The sequence below is a fragment of the Stegodyphus dumicola genome, chromosome 2, assembly GCF_044657685.1.
Source record: "Stegodyphus dumicola isolate Sdum_Otavi_A_Nest chromosome 2, ASM4465768v1".
In the NCBI taxonomy this organism is placed as follows: Eukaryota; Metazoa; Arthropoda; class Arachnida; order Araneae; family Eresidae; genus Stegodyphus; species Stegodyphus dumicola.
This window is the reverse complement of record NC_140769.1, coordinates 5420585-5442609: the sequence shown is the minus strand read 5'-3', so window position 1 is coordinate 5442609 and position 22025 is coordinate 5420585. Positions and strand designations below refer to the sequence as shown.

Here is a 22025-nt window from a genome sequence, read left to right as displayed (position 1 = left end):
TGGAATGGGCCTGACTTTTTAATGAAGGATGAGTACTCAATAAGAGTTATATCTGAAGCAATTACTGAAAAGGACAGTAATGAACTTAAAAACTTTGCTGATTCTGAACTATCAACATGTTTAAATCTAAATGTGAATAATTTTATTAACGATTTATTGAATTGCAGTAATAAGTAGTTAAAATTAATTCATATTATAAGTTTTTGTTTTAGGTTTTACAAGAATTGTAAGCGAGAACAAAAGAAGGTAGGTAATTTACAAGTGGAAGAATTGAGAGCAGCTGAAGCTTCTTTATTAAAACTAGTGCAGGGTGAGTATTTTATAAATAAGATAAATGATCTTAAAAAATCAGGTATTGTTCCAAGAAATAGTTCTGTTAAAAGTCTTAACCCTTTCAATGATAGTAATGGACTGTTGAGAGTTGGAGGTAGATTAAGAAATAGCAATTTAATGAGGAAAAATTTCCCATTGTTCTGCCTTTTAAACATAAATTAACTGAGTTAATAGTTAATTACTATCATTTAAAATATTTGCATGTGGGTCCTCAATCTTTGTTATATCATATAAGACAAAAATTTTGGATTATAAGTGGTAGAAATGTTTGTAGAAAAATTGTAAAAATTGTATAATATGTTTTAGAGCTAATCCCATTGTAGCTCAGCAAATCATGGGTGATTTACCCAAGGAAAAAATCACAGCTAATCTTGCATTCAATTGTACTGGAGTTGACCTCTGTGGCCCATTCTTAATTAAGTACAAAAACCAGAGAAAAGGTATATATCAAAAAGTTTATCTGTGTATATTCATTTGTATGGTTACTAAGGCCATTCATTAAGAGCTGATAACAGACCTAACACCTGAAGCATTAATAGCTACCTTGAAACGTTTCTTTGCACAAAGAGGTAAAAGTTCTACACTATTTAGTGATAATGCTACGAATTTTGTAGGTGCAAATGCATAATTGAAGAGGTTAAATAAACTAGTGAATGAACAAGATGAGCTTTTAGCTGATTATTTGAGTTCTGAGAATATCAAATGGAAATTTCTCCCTGCCAGAGCACCCAATTTTGGAGGTCTCTGGGAGGCTGGAGTTAAATCTTTTAAGAGCTACTTCAAACGTGTCGTAGGTAATGCAAAATTGACATTTGAACAATTTTTAACAATTATGATTCAGATTGAAGGAATTTTAAATTCCTGACCATTGACACCCTTGTCTTCGGACATTGATGATTTAGAAGTTCTAACACCTGAGCATTTTTTAATTGGTAGAGCAATTAATTCGATCCCTGAGTCAGATATCACAGAAGTTAACATTAATAGGTTGAAATTGTGGCAACAGATCACAAGATTAGTACAAATTATCTGGAAAAAATGGAACTCTAATTATTTAAGTCAAAATCAATTTCAATGGCAAAGCTCTAAAAACAATATACAAGTTGGAGACATGGTCTTAATTAAAGATAATTTGCCTTGTTGTAATTGGGTGGTTGGTCGTATAATAGAAATATTTTTTGTTAAAGATGGAAAGGTTTGCGTGTGTTATGTAAAAACTCAAACTGGAACTTTCAAATGACCAATTATCAAATTATGTGTTATTATTGTATAGTATTGAATGTGCTTCACATAAAATGTCATTATGTAACTGAAATGTTATATTGCATTGTTTTGAGTTATACACTAATGTATATGGTAAATGTTTAATTATAATAATGATTTAATAATAATTATAATAATAATTATAATAATGATTTTATGTAATACTACTTATTCAAAATTGTTTATGATATACTTGTTTAAATTTCTTTATACTATATCTTAATTACAATAGTTGAATGTTACGCATTTCAATGCAGGGCGGCATGTTTGCGCGTGTGCACCTGTAATGTAATCCACGCATGTGCATCTGTAATGTGATGATCAGACGAGTTTGAGAATCACCATCAATGGTGTACGAGGGCTGGTCACAGATATGAGTTAATAAGTGATTGTAACTAATTATGAGAATTAATAAAGAACCAGCGAATTTATTACAGTGTTACTTGGGATGAGACCCAAACAACTTCTATACCAAACAGTTGTCAGCATCTTCTATTTACAAATATTAATCATTTTATATAAATGCTTTCTTAAATTATAAATTTGGATGCTACTTTGGTAGACAGTTACACGGATTTTGGGTGATTTACTTTGGCGCAATTGTTGGCGTGGTTTTTACAATCATCAGCCATCTTGAAAAACGCTGTTTTTACATATTTTGCCCATAGTAAAGTATTTGAAACTTTAAAAAAAATAAATATTGTTAAAAATAATGGATTCATTTTTTGTTGAAAATGTTGTTTTTTAAGATGACAGGCAAATGTAAATAAATACATTTACTACGAGTATAAAATGCTAAAGTAAGGTTAAATTATTACTTCCATATGGCAAAGAAATAGAATAAAAACACCGCTATAAAAACATTGCGCCAACGTTTAACTGGATTAAAATATTACGTAAATTGAATATCAAATTAAAAACCATATACCAACGTTTAAAAAATTAAAATATTACTTAAATTTAAATACTTTAAACTTTGATTAGGAAAGCCACGTTGGCCAAAATAAGGTCTCAAAGGACAATTTTTTTATTCTGATACCAATAGTTCTTGGTACTTACCAATAACAACATTAATCTTTGAAAGGGACATATCCATTTCCTATGAAATCTAAGGAATTCGAAGAGATGAATAATAAAATTTTAAAATGGCACGGTAATGCACAAATATTCAGTAACCAATCAGGGAGCTGATTACAGCTTGTTAATGCACAAATATTCTGTAACCAATCAGGAAGCTGATTACATAGATGCCTAGATTAAAATTATTTAAATAATCATACATAATAAAATGATTTAAAAAATGCAAAAATAAATTGTATTTTAATATTTAACAGCCACAAATAATGTTTAAAATATTAAATTAAATTTATAGATATTAAAACCAATTACTTTTAAAGACAGGTGACGTCATTGATTACATCATCCATGACATAAATTATACAAAATATCATAAACAATAAAATTTTTATTTCAAATAAAAATGCAAAATTAAATTGATTTTTAATATTTAGAAGGCATAAATAATATTTAAAACACAGAATTTATGCATAATAAAATGCATTATTTTTTAAATAAAATGACAACAAAGTATTGGTTACCATAAATAACTTCTCCAGGAATGGGTTAGCATCATATCGCTCGCCAAAAAAAAATTAAAAATCACCAAAATTCGTGCAACCGTCTACTAATTTAAGCACCTAAATTTGATTAATATTTAAGTCTTCTAATAATGCTTGGCATCAATCTGTTACACACTGCCAGAAAGTGTTACACCAAAGAAAGTAATGGCTTTTGTTAATTAACAGGAATGCCCCATTCTTTGGCCTCTTACGAGTCTTGATTTAAAGCCAATAGACCTTTTTAAATGGGACTATGTAAAATTAAAATAGATGGTGTACTCAAAAAACAAAATTCATAATCCAACCATTTGAAAGACAGAATTATTGCAGCTGTTATTACAGTCGCACCAGATATGATCCAGTGAATAGAATACTGCTTTCATACCTGCGCAGCAATCAAAGGAACTCGCTTTGAAATTTATGAGTTTTAAAAAAATTTGAACTTTCATATTTATTTTCCGATATAAATTGTTTAGCTGTCTCAAATACATTTTTCTATTACAGCTATTTAAAATTAGATCTATCTTTTTAATAACCTTATTAAAATACCAATTTTTTTTATCAAGAATGAAATATAATATATAGATAAAGGTACAGTACCAAGTTACAATAAATACACTCACTTTCCCAACATCTGTAGAAGAATCTAAACATCCTACTTGAACATTGCCATGAATTAAACCAGGTATGATTTGTACCCTTTGGAAGTTACTTGCTAGAATAACTATATTGCATCCAGATGCATATGCCTACAAACACAGAAGTATGTTTAAAAGAAATCAGAAACAGTTGCTACTAATAATGCTAACTCACAATTTAAAAAGAAACACAATCATGCAAGAAATTCAAATTTAAGAAAATGCAATAGCTTACAGTAAAAGGCACTCCCTCCACACTGCCCACTGAATAGCAATGATCACCAGCATTTGCAGCTCCAGTCAACACTTGATGACGGTTCATTTTAAACAATCAAATGGCTTCTAGAAGAGAAAGAAAAAATTAATTTAAACATTCTTTAACATTAAGCCTTTTCTAAATCTGTTCATTCGTAATAGTTCTTTCATAAAACTAATGATTAAACTTTAAAAAAAATATTAAGGTACCCAGTTCCTAATAACATAATGACATAAAATTCACCAAAATAATCTAGGTAATCAAATGTCTCCTGTCTGAATAAATATGAAACACAACACAAAAGTATACATATAAAATTAAACAGGCTTTAAAATATTTTATATTAATACACCAACTATTATTCTGAGTGAATTCTTAAAAGAAGGATGTGTTAAAAAGAAAAGAATAAAGAAAAAATTAGAACATTTTAACAGCTAGGGATGATATAAACATAATATATAAAAAATAAAAGCAAAGGATAAAAAAAACGATGGTAATAAAAATACTTTACTTTTAATTATTTTATTTTTCACACTCACCAGGATGAATTGTATAAATGCATCAACTCATCATATATAAAAAATAAGGAAATAAGGTGATCCAAAAGTCATATACAAAGTGATCAGAATTAAAACAACCCTAATCTGAGCTCTCTGTACAACAAACTACTGAGTGTAAAGGCTCCGAACTTAGTTCCAAAAAATTCCAAAAGGCTCAAAAAAAAAATTTATTTCAAGACATAGGGAAATGGATTACACAAAAATAAAATTATTCCAGAAACACCGATAAATAGCAGAAAATATGCTGTAAAGACACAAAATACACATTTGTAACAAAATTTATTCAGACGTATCAAACATTCATATCACAACGACCTCATCGATGCAGGCAAAGCTGCTCAGTATGCTTCCTTTCTTCAAGATGCAAAATCTGCAGTCTGTGGACAACTTATTCAACTGTGGATCGTAATTGGTTGATAGAGATGCTTCTCACATGCACAGTGACTCTGTCTTTCAAATCTTCCAAGATTACCAGACGTTATTGATAAACAAGATTTTTTAAGCAACTCCACAACCAAAAATCACAGAGATTAAGATCTGGAGAACGAGATTGCCAGGTTGTCAGAAATGCATGGCTAATTACTCTATCATTAGTAAAATGTTGCCAAAGAAACTATGGTACACAGAGTCCAATGTGTGGAGGCGCTCCAACTTGCATAATAGTAATTGAATCAAGACATTGGCGCTGTTGCATTTGGGGTACAACAAAAGCTTCGAGCATGTTTACATACCTCCTGACCGCCACAGTGCATGTCACAGGGCCACTGTGCATAACCTCTTCAAAAAGAAAGTCTGGTGTGGCTGTAAATCCACACCAGACTGTAACATTTGGTGAATGAAGTGGAATCTCCTGGAAGGTATGGGGATTTTCCGTGTCCCAAATGCAATAGTTATGGATGTTAACTGTTCCACCTAAATGGAAATGTGTTTCAATGCTCCATAGAATCTGCTGTGGCCACGATGCATCCACTACAACTCTAGCCAAAATGTCAATGTAAAGGTCAGTCACTTCTTCCTGTCAATGGGCAGTAACTGCTGATTATGACAAATTTTGTACAAGTAAAAATGCACCATTTTTCTCAATATGTTCTGCAATGCACTGTAGGGAAGACCCAGGAGCTGTAACACTGCACGTGCACTACTACAGCCTACAACGTTATCCATTGACTGCTCAACAATAGCAGTGGCAACGTCTTCTACAACATCTGAAAGAGTTGATTTGCGTCCTCGACCCAGATGAAGTCTAAAATCTCTAGTTTTCTCAGATCGAACGATCATTTTCCTGAAAGCTTGTGGAAGTAATGGTTCTTTGCGTATATTCTTAAGTCGATGAAACCCTCGAAATGCAGGTGCAGCATTTCCTTCGTTTTCATAAAACGACTTCCCAAGCAAAGTGCATTCTGGCAGCGTGACAGCGATCGTTGATAAGAATGACATTTCCCCAGGTTTATCCTCTTTTATGCCGAGAACAGTAGCTGCAAACCAGGGTTTTATGCGAATTTTTTTGCTTACAGTGTGAAATTGCAGTTACAATGACAGTTTACGTTTCTTCACTTTTTGTCACCCTTTTTTCTTTTTTTTTTTTTTTCCATATTAATAACAGAAATTAAAAAGGAAAAATTCCATACCACGTGCTTGTTTTTTTGTGATTATTTGTGTCTTTTCCGCAGATTTTCTGTTTTACAGCGTTATCTATCAGTGTTTCTGGAACTAAATTGCTTTCACATAATCCATTTCCCCATGCCTTGAATAGTATATTCACCATTTTGGAGTCTTTACAATCAGTAGTTCGATGCATAGAGAGCTCAGAGTAGAGGTGTTTAAATTCTGACCACCTTATACATCAAACTCTTAAAAGGTGCACAGTCCAAAACGGATATTAATGGCAAATTGTTTCAATGGACAGCAACCCTATACAGTGACAAGTAATATATCATTTGAAATTTATACTATTAACTTTTAAAACTGCATGTTTGGTCCAAGATGAAGACAAGATTTTTTTAAGTAGAAGGAATTTTTAAGATCAAGCACTGCTTTGCAATATATAAATTTGATTGTGATACTATATTTCTCACACTCTTTGTTGTCAATAACAACATTTTATTCTCGACTTTGTCTATTTCGTTTGAACTTGGAACATTTCTTATAGTGAATATTTTTAGTTTCTCTAAAGCAGATTACCATATAAAAAAATTAAAATCTTGTTAAGTTCACAAACATTTGGGAAGATTTTCTTTAAACACTTCAACAACTTTTGCATAAAAATGTGCTATAATAAAAAACCACAGTCAAAAGACTATTAAACACATCCCGCTACTCATAAAAATAGTGACAGACTATTTTTATGAGGTTGTGGCAAGGACCAAAAAATTACATGATTCTCAGAAGAATTTTAATATATGAGATACTACACAAAACTCTGTGGTACATTTCCACATTTCTTTGCAAACCCAAGATTAAATGCTGTTACCCTTGATGCAGTACTAACAAAATCAGAAAAAAATTATTGGTTGTACTTTGTAAAAGGCTAAGGAATATGAAACAGCAATTGAGAGAAGAATTTGTTACAAAAAGAAAATGGCAGGTGAAATAGCCGGTCAAAAGGCTCATTTTCCAGGATGAAAACCAAAATAATTTATTACAATAGTTTAATTAGTTTCATACCAATGTTCAGACACAGTGAAAAGTCATTCAATTTAGGATGTGATTTCTATGTTCAAATGCAACTACAGTAATAAAAGATCATTATAGAACAACAGCATAGTGTTAAAATTATAGCAAAAGAGTGCTTAAATTAATTGTTTTTCATGATGAAATTTCCAAAACTGAGCTACTATAAGAAATACAAAGATTGAGAAGATACTTAAAAGCAACAAAATTAAATTTAAAAAGCATACACTGGTCTCCTTGAATGTTTTCAAATTCTTTCCATATGAGGCTTTATACAGACCTTGCCAAATCTGACAACAACATTAAAATAATTTTAAATTATAAGCATGTCAGTAGTATCTTGCAAAAAGAGTTTAAGTAAACTTAAAAAAATGAAAATTTTCACAGTTCATGATGTAACATGCATGATTCTGCAATCTTACACAAGCTACTGAAAATAAAATTAAGAAAACATTAGATTTTGAAGTAGTGTAGCTTAAAGTATACAAACAGCACTACTTTTCAGTTATTTCACTTCCTAGTTTCGAGATTCGGTAGAAAACCTGCACATACATGTAAGGCACACATTTGAGAGCAGATGGATTTACATGCATTAATTAATTAATTTAAAAGGTTGGCATGCTTAAAACTGTTCTTTATTGTCTTTTCTGAGAGACAGTTCCAGGATTTCACACTTTTCCTCGAACTGAAAACAATATGTTTGGCGACTTATTTCCTTACTTCACGACACAGTTCTGTTACCTAGTAATCTCTTTGCTTTATTTGAATCTTATGGTGATTTTATCATTTATTTCGTGGATTAAAAAAATTTATTCTATAATAGTTTGGTAATATTAACAAACTTCTTGATCACAATAAGCGATACATTTTCCCTATTTTCATATGCAAATGAGCGAGACTTCACAAATTCAATATCAATGAATCATAAAATAAACTGTAATCACAACTGTAATCAGGAATTGACTGCACAGAATAGCATGAAAATAAATGAAAAGCTTAAATTAACATTATTTTGAAATAATAATACTTTTATACATATTACATCTCTAAATTTGTAAAGTGCAATGTATGTCCGAGTTTTCACTCATTAGTGATTCGGGAAAAACCACAATATGGACTTTGAACAGCTTTATGCTAAGAGTTTATTGAAATTCGAGCCTCAGGCTACTTACTTCAGAATTTTTTTACAAGAAACAAAGTATACTCATAAAGTAACTGGAAAAATTAAAAGATCAAACTATAAAATAAAAAAGTGAAAGAATAAATATACGCTTAGAAAGAGTGACATCTCAACTTTTGCTAACACTTTACCTACCGATCGCCTATTAATCAGTTTTCTATCGCCGACAGCTACCGACCAATAGTTTATTAATCGGCTTTTTATCGGCAACACCTACCGACCAATAGCCTATTAATTGGCTTTTATCGACAATGCCTACTGACCAATCACTTATTAATCGCCTTTGGCTAGACTGGAGATTACGGTCCAGATGGAAGGTGAAGCAAAATTGCGCCAAATCTGGTAACCTCTTGGCTTAAATATGAATCGATGCTTTCCAATCATTTATTGCTCATTTACTGCTTATTACTACTTCTTAAACTTCATGATAAAATGCTTTACTCCATTTTGCTACCGTCTTAAAAATGGTATTTGATATTATGAAACTTTTAATATGTTGATACTATAAAACACAGTTATTAACTTTCAAATACTGTGGTTAAAGTGCAGAATCTCGCACTTATTTGTTTGGCACTTTTTACAAGAGTAAGAACAATTGGATTTTCGTCAATTTTCTTTGACTTTTTAAGTGAAAATAAGTTGATATGTACATGGATAAAGGGAGTGCACACTGCCATTTTTGTGCGATTCTGAGATGATTTTTTTAAGTGAAAATAGGTCGATGTGCACATGGATAGAGAGTATGTGCAGTTCTTAAAAACATGCCACGCAGTGGGTGATTTTGCACTTCCCCCTTTTTTGTTGTCTTACTTGAAGTCCTGTTTTAGATATTTTTGCACGTTTACAAGTTGTTTAGATATTTTTACATGTTTACAGGTTGTTAGGATATTTTTGCATGTTTACATGATCTATTTTTTTGCATGTTTACAGAATTAATTCAAATTACGATGAGTTAGCAATTTTCTAAAATGCGCAAAAACAACCAATTTGGCGACTTGGCAATTTTTTGAAAATACGCCAAACTGGAGAGTAATATCCAGTTTTACCGTTGCCTTTTTATTGACAACGCCTACCGACCAATTGCCTATTAATCGGCTTTTTTTCGCCAACGCCTACCAACCGATAGCCTACTGATCGGCTTTTTTCGCCAACGCCTACTAGCCGATAGCCTGTTAATCGGCTTTTTTTGCCAATGCCTATCGACCGATAGCCTATTTATCAGCTTTTTTTCACCAACGCCTACCGACCAATAGCCTATTAACCGCTTTTTTTCTTAGGGCTACTAAAAATAGCCTATCAATTGGTAGCCATGGTGATAATCAATTGCCATTTGCAATATCATCTGCATTTTATTATTAGTATTGAGATACACCGCTAAAAAAAAAAAAAAATGGGACAATCTCCTGTTCTACTGGCCCGATTGACAAAATTCAAACTGCGTTTTTCATGTCTCGAAAGTGCGACTTAGGATATATATTAGATTTATACATAGCACTATTCTAACATAGATATTTCGACACAAAATCAGACTTTTTCTGAAATAACATACCATTTTTTTTTCCATATTTCGATTCTATGACTCAAATTACGCCAGAATGCCAAGTTTTGTAAAAATCGTACAAGTAGTTTTTAAAATATTAGCTCTCAAAATTTTAGCTCCTCACTGTTAATTGAATTTGGCAAATATTTATTAATATCTCCTTTTATATTAAAAGTTTTTGATTTTACCTTTCACATTTCGAAATTTAAGTTCATTCCAAGTAAAATTTACCCATTTTTTGTGTTTTATTTTTTTAATTTCTATTTTTAAATAATTTTTATAAATTTTTCGAAAAAATTTTGAATTATAACCTATAAAATTTTTACTATCATCTTAAAGTAGGTGTATTTCTAAGCATGCCTGCAAAAAAGTAGATCTTTTTTATTCAAAATTTTCCAAGATATACACAAATTTACATATTTTCGCGTTTTGAAATTTGGCATCTTTTTTTTTTGAGCGATAATAATGCCAAATGTGGTTTATGGATTTTTGTGACAGTGAATTGCCACAGTTATTTTTAACCTTAAATTTCAAATAAAATTTTAAGCAGAATTAATTATATGAAATTTTTCCCCTCAATGATGCATAATAAATATTTATTAATACTATATGAAAAGCTTTTTTTTTAATTATAGATGATATTATTCAAATTTTTAACTTTTTTTTTTTTTTAATTTCTCTCTTTCTTCCTTTTTTTTTTTAAAAAAAAAAATAAGAGTAAATTTTTACCTTCAGTGTTTTATCGTCTGCTACTTTACTTTAACTTTGTTTAAAACTAATTGTCTAAAACTGAGAATTTTCATTTCATGTTTATTTGAATTTTATGAAAATATTTTATGACACTAACTGCATAATTTATTTCTAAACAAGCTGTTGCTTATGAAGTGGCTGATACTATCATCCATATTTTTAAAGCACAGTATATTTTTATAGAAACATAAGATTTAGAATAATCATTTTTATAAAAGTCAAATTATGATATACACATACAACCCTCTAAAGACTGAATTAATGGAAGTTCAATGGTTATGTAGAAATGATCTGCTACTTAATGGCTGGATATGTCAGCAGGTTCTGTAGACACAGTGGCATAGCTAGAGGAGGGCATCTGACCCAAGCGCAGAATCCAAGGGGCGGCAAACTGATGTTACGACATTTTAGAATTAAATGTTTTCCATCCTTGGCAAGCAGTAGGGGGCGTGAAATCTTCAGTTGTCCCTGGGCGCTGAAAACCCTAGCTACGACTCTACGTGGACAAGTAAGATTAATTATATAAACGACACCCAACATTCTGGATTCAATTCCTAACGAGGGTACAATGTTTATTAAAAGAATTAAGGAAGTTTTTAAACATAAAAAATCGACTATTTTTTTATCCTAAAATGTATTTTTCTGTGTAGTGTATTTTCATTATATCCTTAAAATTCTAATTTAGAATGTAATTGCCAAGAAATTTGTGGAAATGCCTCTGAAAGAGTTGTCATTGTAAAGCGTCTGTTCTCATGAATTGCTTCATCAACTTTCCTTACCAAATCATCGGTGACAACAGAAGGCCGACCACTCCGAGCCTCGGCGTGGACATTTGTTCGACCTGCATTAAACATTCTTACCCTCTTTCTCACCATTCCATCACTTATCGCATATTCACCGTAAACTTCTGTCACTTGATGATAAATTTCGGCCGGTTTAACATTCCTCGCGTTCAAAAATTTAATCACTGCACGAATCTCACAGTCAGCGGGAGAACTAATTGTCTTAAACATTTTGAATGTGCACACCAAACTGAAAACACAACATAGAGCAACCAAAATGGCGACAATTGAAAGTCAGTGAACAAGAAAGACCAGTGCGCATGCGCGGGACGCCTACCACAGCGCTGCAACAATGCTAGAATGAAACGGTACTTAGTTTCCGAATACGCTACGTATTTACAAAGAAGTGCTTTATTGATTAAGCCTCTTAGCATCATGATCGGCTTTATCTGGACATCAGACTTTCTGTTACTTGACGTATACAATCAAAAGTCATTAATCCAGACTCGTCGGGACTTCGGCAATTCCGGATTATAGATCATCAGTTTAAATCTGGTAAGATGGCATGCACATATTATAAAATTAAAAATATGAAACCTTAATTTATGAAATAAAGAACAATTATGATCTAAAGGGTATCAAAATTTACAAAAAAAAGCTTAATATTTATTTTTTTTATTAAACATTTCTATCAATGTAAGTTTTTTAGGTTGCTTTGTTTTTTATGTGATAATACTTTCTCTTTAATTCTATAAACAGACATAATTTCTTCTTCAGTTACAAAGTTCCGCTGTTCAAGTCCTATAATTGCTGTGTCGAGAATACCGACTAATTTGTCAATCAAAATTTTTTCGTTTTCAATAACCTCTCTGTCATTTTCTTCACTATCAGAAGCGAATTATAATGACGAGGAATTTGATTTAAATCATATCAAAGACGGAGTACATCGAGATGAAATAAAACATTTAGTAAGGAATTATAAGCCAAATAAAATAAAAACATCTGCCCTGAAGATAAGGATAGTGCTGACAGATCAACTTCCAACTCAATGCGCGCCACGGCATCCCCCACCCCTCCCCAGCGCAGAGCAGCGTGAAATTGATAAACAGATTTCGGAATTGTTAGAGAAACAAAGGATATGCTTTTATCCATTTTTTGCAGCAATTCCACTTTTTGTTTAATGGACTTCGAAACATACTTTCACTTTGTAGATCCTTTACATATTAGTAAATATATATCAGAAATTCTATTTGACATAATCGAAAGTTCAAGCTTACTTTTATAAAATTGCTCTAACAGTCTGCAAAAAATAATAAGCCAGATCCAATTCGAAGATTAAGGAACAACACAATCTGCAATATTAACTGAATTAGATAATTTTAGCTTAGCTTATACCGTCCGTTATACATTAAACGTGCATGCGTAAACGTATTATGCGCACACGCATATTCGTAGCCGTAAAGGTCTTATGCGTATGCATCACGCGTCACATGCGCAGAAAGTTTGTAGCTTTGAGGTCCGGATTATAGATCATTCCGGATTACGGGTGTCCAAATTAACGGCTTTTGACTGTATTAGCTTATAATTTAAAATATTTTGCTTTTGTAGTTTCTTTAATAATGTAAATATCATCTTAATGAATGTTAAGTTAATGAAAATATAGACTAAAATAACTAATTATATAAATTCAGCTAATAAATACTGTTTAAATAAAGGTCTTCATTACAGATCTAAAATCCTGCATCCCTCTGAGGGGTGCGGGATTTTAGATCTGTAATGAAGACCTTTATAACGGTTTCTTTCACATGATAATGCTATGCATCTGTCTGCACAACAATATCTTGCTAAGCATTCAATTTGCAGCAATAAATTACCCACCCCAACTTATCGCCAGCTGATTTTATCCTTTTTCTAAAGCTTGAGATGGCCACGAAAAGACAAAGATTTGAAAACATCTCGGAAATTAAATCAAATGTTATGCATATTTTACAAATGGGTAGTTCCAACACTTATAAACAACGGGGTAGTCTATATTTTAACCCTTTGCACTCGAGGCCTTTTTCGCTCAGGTGAATCAGCAGCTCAAGATGATTTTCCACATATTTCGTGAATTCTAACATAATGGTTCTCTTACGTCTAAAGATACTTGTGATCCTGTGGTTATTTCGCGGGATACAAATGATATTCTTTGTAATATTCCTTTGGTTCTTGTGCTTGTTGTCCATTCTCAATTTTCTCTCTTTTCTGCTGAATCACTGTTACTTTTATTTTCACTATTCTATCACATCGAATTTTGGCCTTCTTACACCTTTTACTTCATCGCTATATTTACTGCTTTCCTTCTCTCTATCATCAAATAGTATATGCATATACATAATTTCTTTCTTCATTAGCGAAAAATAGAATTCATTTCCACTTAAGTGATTTCTTCGACATATTCCATGCTTATTGAGCTCTGTAACTTTGAAACTAATGTTCCTATTACCAACGAATGTCGAGTTCGAACTAACGTCGAAGATGCATGTGTAACAATAAATCTAAAAAACCTAATTAAGAGTAAAGATTGGCAGTTATTTTATACGCATGTATTGTTGAATACAGTCATGAAGCGATATTGCTCACACCAAACCTAAATAAATATTGTTACAGTTCGAATTATGGCATCAAACTGAGTGGTGATCGAGAGTCACTTCTGGAGTTATAGCATCAAATCAAGTGGTGACTGAGAGTCACCGCGCGAGTGCAAAGGGTTAAGGTACCCCTTGGATTATCACCAAGTTGTTATTTCTTTTATGGTAACCTGAGTATCGCACATTGAATGTTATGGAGACCTATTATTACGTGATTGGTTGTAATGCATGATTGCAGGGTTTATACATGCGTTGGATGTTGGTTAGAAAGTACATAGCTTATTTTGTGATTTACACTGTAAAATGCCCACTGGTGGTACGATTAACCTGAAGTTTCTGTACATTTTGGAACGAATGGGAAAGAAAACATTGAATGGTGTGCTAATATTTAAATGGCTTTATTCACCTCTTGGTAAATTACGCAGTGAGATTTAAAGATTTAGAAACCAGAGTTTATATCAATGCTATGGGAAGTATGTAGGGTGTAATAAAGAGAGATTTTTGAAAGAAATGCCACAGACAGTCTGGAGGATTTTTTTAATTTTTACTTTTGTAAATTTGTGTGACGGCAGTATAAAGATTCTAGTTCAAATAATTTTAAACAGTTTCTGGATGCTGTTAAGGAATTCTGTGAGAGACACACTGAAGACACAGAAATTTCTAAATAAGATAAGTCAATATTTTCTCTTTGTACTGCTCAGATTAGATAGCATGTATTTCCATTTTTATGTTATTTTGTTGTTTTATTTTGATTTAAAGTGCAGTTTATTGAGACTAGAAACTTTTTTATGTTTTATTGCCTTGTGTTTTGGATGCTAATTTTACTTGGGAGGGCACTACACGTAAACAAGACTGGCTCCAAAAAAATCTCCAATTTTCGCTAAGGGGTACCCTGCAATATATTTTTCCCATCTCGATGGCCTGAAGAAATGTTGGAAAAATTGCATAGATACCTCTAGTGATTATTTTGAAGGAGATTTATTTGAAGGTTGGTAATCTTTTATCTATAAGTCTGGTTACTTTTTGTGCCCATTGTACCTATTTATAATTTTATGAAGCAGATAGCATTAATATCTGCATTAGATATCGACCATCCTATGTACACCACAGTCAACAACATATTCGCAGACACGTATTCGTGACACATTTATTTGATACAACAAATTAACTATACGGTTTTAATATTTTCATTCATTTATTAATAACTATTTCAAGTTACACAAATAGGCATTGTATCTTTGAATTTAAAATTCTCAAAAAAATGTATAATTAGAATGGTAAAAATATATTTATAGGTGCCCCTTGGTGAAAATTTTCGGGACAGGGACACTGAATTTGTGCAATTCTTTGACTTGTTATTTTGGATTTGTGTAGTGGCGATTTTTGTGCCAAAAATCCCCAATACACAAAGCCAAAATGATAAGTCAAAGAACTGCACAAACTTGATGTCCATGTATAGCGAATTATCGCCAGGAGACACCTGTTAATATATTTTTACCAAAAAGTTACAGATTCCTTTTCTATATTTTGTAAAACCTAAATTTTCATAATCATATTTAAAAACTGTGCAGAATACAATCAATGCTTAAAACATTTTCACACAAAAAAAAATTATGCGGGGAAAGTGCAGAATCGCCTACTGCTTGGCACGTATTTAAGAATTGCACATACACAGTATTCATGTAGACGTCAACCTATTTTCACTTGAAAAAAATCCCAGAATTGCACAAAAATGGCATTGCGCACTCCCTTGACAAAATACATGTACACATCGACCTATTTTCACTTAAAAAGTCAAAGAAAATTGACAAAAATCCAATTCTTCTTACTCTTGTAAAAAGCGCCAAACAAATAAGTGGACGATTCTGCACTTTACCCAATTATGCTATCAATCATGGTTAAAAATATATATATTTAAAAGACAGGAAAAATATATTGTACTTAGCACTACCACATTTCATAACAATAATTCTACATAGTTAAGAAAAACTATGTGGTTGGAATGACAAAAGAATATTAATTTTTGATATCATCAACAGCTGTTCATTTTGTGAAAATAAAAAATATTTGGCTAACTGGAAAGTAGTAAAGCTTGAAATTCAATAGATTATTCCTCTGGGAAAGCTTCACAGTTCATGATGTACTCAAAAGTCTCCTATGGTAACTTTGCCATCATTTGAAAATCTTTTTATTTTTATACAATGATATTCTAGAAATATAAAGTACTATAACTGACAATATATGAAAAGGAAACATTAACAACAAAAGAAAACATTATCTATTAACATGTATAATATAATTCATAATGTGAACAAAATTAACCTCATTATAATACATTAATATCACAATAAAAAAGATATGTACTATGAAGGCCATGTAAATTTACAAGAATTGCCAAGTAAAAAGCATACAAACTTATAAGAATAGTAAAAGAAAAAAGAAGGAAAAATAAAAATTACCACCAAGAAAATATAATTTAACAGTTTCCATGTCATCATTTCCTCTTTTAACTTGCTTAGTCAAAAAAAAAAAAGGGGGGGGGCTAATTTTTAGAATATGGTAGCTGGTAGTTTGGCGACATTTTGGAGGCGATAAAGGTTACTACCTGGGACTTTGGTAATAATGTGAGCAGTACTCAGTTCCGATTACGCATTATTTTGTGTGAGGGAAATGAGAGATCATGGGATATGTCATGTGATATTAATGGACGAATTACGATTCTTTAATCGGAAAAGGAGGGAAATCGGGAAAAAATCTGGAAATTTTGTATTTGGCTTTATTCTGTGTTGTGTGAAACAGTGTTCGTTAATTTTTGGATCCCATGGCCCTAACTAAAGTGAATTCGAAATGGGTATTTAGTGGGATTGAAAGGGGTAGCAATAAGTGTTTCTTTAAAATTGTGCGAGATAGAAGTAAAGATGTTTTATTAAGTTATTTATTTTACTTGGTACCTTGGTGTGAACTATGATTTTAAAGATCCTGAAAAAGAAATAAGAAAAGTTTATCGGACACGTAATCAAGATTCTGAAGAAGAATAGGTAAGTTAGTATTTTTAATTATCTGAGGATATTATTTTTATGCATTGTTCTAAATGTAAGATGGAAGTAAAGTAATTTGCATAAACGTGCATGGAAATAATTTAAATATTTGACACTAAGTATTTGTAATGTTTGCGGTATGAATTAGTTAGTGACGTTTGTAATATAATAGATAATGTAGAGGTAAAATTTTTGGATATTTTATTTATTTTATACGGGGAAATGTTCATATTTGGAAAGGGTATATATTTTTTCGCGATCAGGTAATTTCATATATGTTCCTTTTACCGGGTTTAAAGATTCAGAAAATTGTTATGCATTTTCGCGAAATTTTTCTAATTTATGAGAAAAAAGCAGTGTACATGGATATAGTGAAGAGTGTGCGCAATGCCATTTTTGTGCAATTCTGGGATGTTTTTTTAAGTAAAAATAAGTCGACGTGTACATGGTTTAGTGATATTTTAATTAAATGATAGTTATTTTGTGAATTTTATGTTTGTAGGAATTTGGTACATGTTTAAGTTGAAGTAATCGTGCATGGAAATAATTTAAATATTTGATACTAAGTATTTGTAATGCTTGCGGTATGAATTCGTTGGTGATGTGTATAATGTAATAGATGATTTAGACGTAAAACTTTTTGGATATTTTATTTATTTTATATGTGGAAATGTTCATATTTGGAAAGGGTAAATACTTTATCGTGATCAGGTAATTTCATATATGTTCTTTTTACCGGGTTTAAAGATTCAGAAAATTGTCATGTATTTTCGTGAAATTTTTCTAATTTATGAGAAAAAAGCAGTGTACATGGATATAGTAAAGAGTGTGCGCAATGCCATTTTTGTGCAATTCTGGGATGTTTTTTTAAGTAAAAATAAGTCGCCATGTACATGATTTATGTGTATGTGTTATTTTGAAAAACGCGTAAGGAGTATGGTATTGTGCACTTTTTCCCAATTTTGCAGTGAATATTTGTCATGATTAAGCAGTTTTGTTAGATAAAATTTCTAGCATAAGTGTAATTCGGCTAGTAGATTGTTGGAAGAAGTGTTCAGTAGATAAAAAGAAAAGAAACATGTCTTTACTTCGTGAAGACAAATTGGCGGCGGGAAAAAAAAATAGAGGGTTGCTGTAGGAGAGTTCGTCGCCAAATTTTCGCCAAAAAAACGCCAAGTTACCATAATGTAAAGATCAACTGACCTTTCTTTACACGGCTGTTTATTGTTGAAAGTTGACTTCAAGCTATCATAATCAATTTTTCCATGTGTTTGCTACACTCTTATTGTGCATAAAAAATTTTTGGCGAAATTTTTCAGGTGTCATCTTGTATCGTTTTAATAAGATCCTTTTAACTTCTTTATAATCGTTTGCAATCTCATCCATTTCTCTGGCGATTAATTGAGCAATAACATACGGCAATAAGCCAAACAAATGAGTAACCCATGTATTTTCTGGTATTTCAACTTGTTTAGTCAAACGTTCAAACATGATTAAATATAAACTGATATCATTCTCGTCAGGTTTAAATTGTTACATTAAACGATGAAGCTCTAACTTTGGATTCATGTGCATACCCGTAGCATTTTCATTGGTGCCAGAATTTGTAGATCTTCTGCTTCAATACGTAGTTTTTGCAGTTCGTAGTTTCGTAGTTTTTGCATGAAATTCCATTTCATGCTTTTGTTTTCGTTCCTCATATTCTTCTTTCTGCCTACGTTCTTCATCTTGAAGTTTTTGTTCTTCAATTTCTTCTTTTCTTTCATTTATTATAATGTTCAACTATTCTTTGGTGCATTCTTCATCGTACTCTTTGCTAGCCAAAATTATCTTTTTCAAATCACTCATTTTATATGACTCTCATTTACATCTTCTCCCAATTCTTCAGCCAATATTCTTAAATCGCATTTCTTTGCCTTACCAAAAATAGACATTTCCGTACTTATTAAAATGCATATATATATATATATATATATAATAATAATAGCATATATATATATATATGCTATTATTATTAACTTAAAATTAGACAACTTAGTAGAACACAGTTATTGGTATTTTATAAGTTTGTTTATGTTCTAAATATATTTCAAAATTTAAAGAAATGAAAAAAAAAGATTAAACTCTCTCTTTCCAAAATAATAAAAAAAATTAAATTAAATTCTACATCAATCAATGCACATACCTTGAAATTCAAATTCTTTTCAACTTATTTACGTGTAGAAAATTCTTGTACCTTTAGACTTAGGTTTCAGAATAATCCCACTTCTGATTTATGTTAGCTTCCTTTAGCAGTTAAATTAATCACTCATAAAACAATTTTAAAAGGCAAACAAACATTTATTTAGAGATAACTCGTACTCGTTACTTGATAACTTACACGTAACGTACTCGTAAACATATATAACATAACAGACATTCTTACTGCATCGTACCAATATACATATCAAGCTTACATCATCTGAATATATTTTATACATGGTTCTGTACATGGTTTAGTGATATTTTAATTAAATGATAGTTATTTTGTGAATTTTATGTTTGTAGGAATTTGGTACATGTTTAAGTTGAAGTAAACGTGCATGGAAATAATTTAAATACTTGATACTAAGTATTTGTAATGCTTGCGGTATGAATTCGTTGGTGACGTGTATAATATAATAGATGATTTAGAGGTAAAAGTTTTTGGATATTTTATTTATTTTATATGTAGAAATGTTGATATTTGGAAAGGGTAAATACTTTTTCGCGATCAGGGAATTTCATATATGTTCTTTTTACCGGGTTTAAAGATTCAGAAAATTGTCATGTATTTTCGTGAAATTTTTCTAATTTATGAGAAAAAAGCAGTGTGCATGGATATAGTGAAGAGTGTGCGCAATGCCATTTTTGTGTAATTCTGGGATATTTTTTTTTAAGTAAAAATAAGTCAGCGTGTACATGGTTTATGTGTATGTGTTATTTTGAAAAACGCGTAAGGAGTATGGTATTGTGCACTTTTTCCCAATTTTGCAGTGAATATTTGTCATGATTAAGCAGTTTTGTTAGATAAAATTTCTAGCATAAGTGTAATTCGGCTAGTAGATTGTTGGAAGAAGTGTTCAGTAGATAAAAAGAAAAGAAACATGTCTTTACTTCGTGAAGAAAAATGGCAGCGGGAAAAAAAAAATAGAGGGTTGCTGTAGGAGAGTTGGTCGCCAAATTTTCGCCAAAAAACGCCAAGTTACCATAATGTAAAGATCAACCAAAAAAAGAAATAAAATATTTAATAAAGATATAGTTTATCCTATATACCCATTCAGTGTGGCACCTCTTTAGCCTTCCATTATTTTATTATTTAAATAACTTGCTAAATATGACATACAATACAAAAGTCACCAACTTATCACAGACTAAATATTAATAGGTGTCAAAATTTCTTTTCCATATAACAGCTCTACGATACTATTTGAAATAAGGATCCATATTATTAATTTCAATTAAAAACTTGATGCATATGTTAAAAATTAAATGGTTATAGTATTGTGTAAAGTAAATTTCCAACAACAAATGAGCATATTTTTTCTTCATTATAAATGTTAATTCTAAAGTCTACCAGCACAATGTTTTTACAATTTGTATTTTATCAATTTAAACTCAATACATATAGTGTATATACATAGCTATATTTTAGTTAATAATATGTGTGCCTAACATTCCAAAAGTTTACAGAGATATATAAATTTGTATAATACCATACTCTTAAAATTACGTTTTCGCTTTGCAGGGACTGGAGCAACATACAGCAATAAGACTAAAAATTTCAGTAACAGACACATTAATGTAAATTAACACGCGCTCTTAAACAAAACAATAGATTTATAAAACTGCAGTTGTAATAAACATAAACAGATTTACATTTTTACACGATTTTTTATATCTGGGGGAAAAAATCGGAAAATAATACCAACATCTCATTTACGGGCGTAATATTTTTCCAGTTAGTATATATTTTATTCAGATAAAAAAAACTCCAAATTCTGAAAAACGTTACAAAAATTCATCACAAAAAATCACGTGAACAACATTTCAATAGAAAATTTCAAGCTTGAAAATAATACGCAGCGCATATTCTGACTGACAAACTAAGGAAATTTATTGCCATATAAAAAGTGCCGAGCATAAGAATTTATAGCTTTCTGAGCATTTATTTTATTTTTTCCTTCTTTCGAATTTCACTATTCTTTCTAGTAAAATGGGTGTTTCATGCAGTTCATGAGAGAAATCTACTCACCCATACGTTAAATATCTTTGTCCTCGTTACGGCATCAATTTAACATTCAGGATTACTTTCGTGGAAATTGACTACAATATTTTTTCTCAATGAATTGGATTCTCAAGCTTAAAGGGCATCCTCACATCCTAAACGAAATACCGCTCACAACCTTTCGCACATCTATGAACTCGCGGTTATACACAATGCCGAATTCCGAAAGTAAAATTCAGTGTCTGCTAAAGAGAAGTTCAAAGGTTAAAAATCAAATGTCTTTTCTAATTTTTAATACAAATTTTGCTTTTAAGAAAGATATAAATTTTAGCAATTCAAAGCTTATTCTTTTCTAACATTTACAGGTGGTGCTTGGAAATTAAGAAGTTATTTAATAGAAACTCATTCGCCTGCCGAAGATCATCAAATCGGGCTTCACACACACATTTTATTCTCGAGTGTCAAGATGTAGAAACATCTTTTTACTCGACTTCTGATAAGGATCGGGTGGGGTGAGAAA

The 22025-nt window shown here is 31.2% G+C and overlaps 1 protein-coding gene across 4 annotated transcripts in view; it reads right to left on the bottom strand.

Moving 5' to 3' along the window:
* The window catches only part of Rbcn-3A (rabconnectin-3 alpha), a 266480-nt gene extending 244762 nt beyond the window's left edge, over window positions 1-21718 (bottom strand). For 2 of the 4 annotated variants that reach the window (XM_085810401.1, XM_085810402.1), the window contains exons 1-3: window positions 21533-21717; window positions 4089-4195; window positions 3839-3964 (exon numbers count right to left, since the gene is read on the bottom strand). In XM_085810401.1, coding sequence (XP_085666527.1) covers window positions 3839-3964; window positions 4089-4175 — 213 coding nt within the window. In that variant the 5' untranslated portion in view covers window positions 4176-4195; window positions 21533-21717. Of the gene's footprint in view, window positions 1-3838; window positions 3965-4088; window positions 4196-21532 lie in introns of all 4 variants that reach the window. The other 2 variants (XM_085810399.1, XM_085810400.1) reach the window with 2 other exon arrangements.
* Between the last annotated feature and the right edge of the window lie 307 nt (window positions 21719-22025).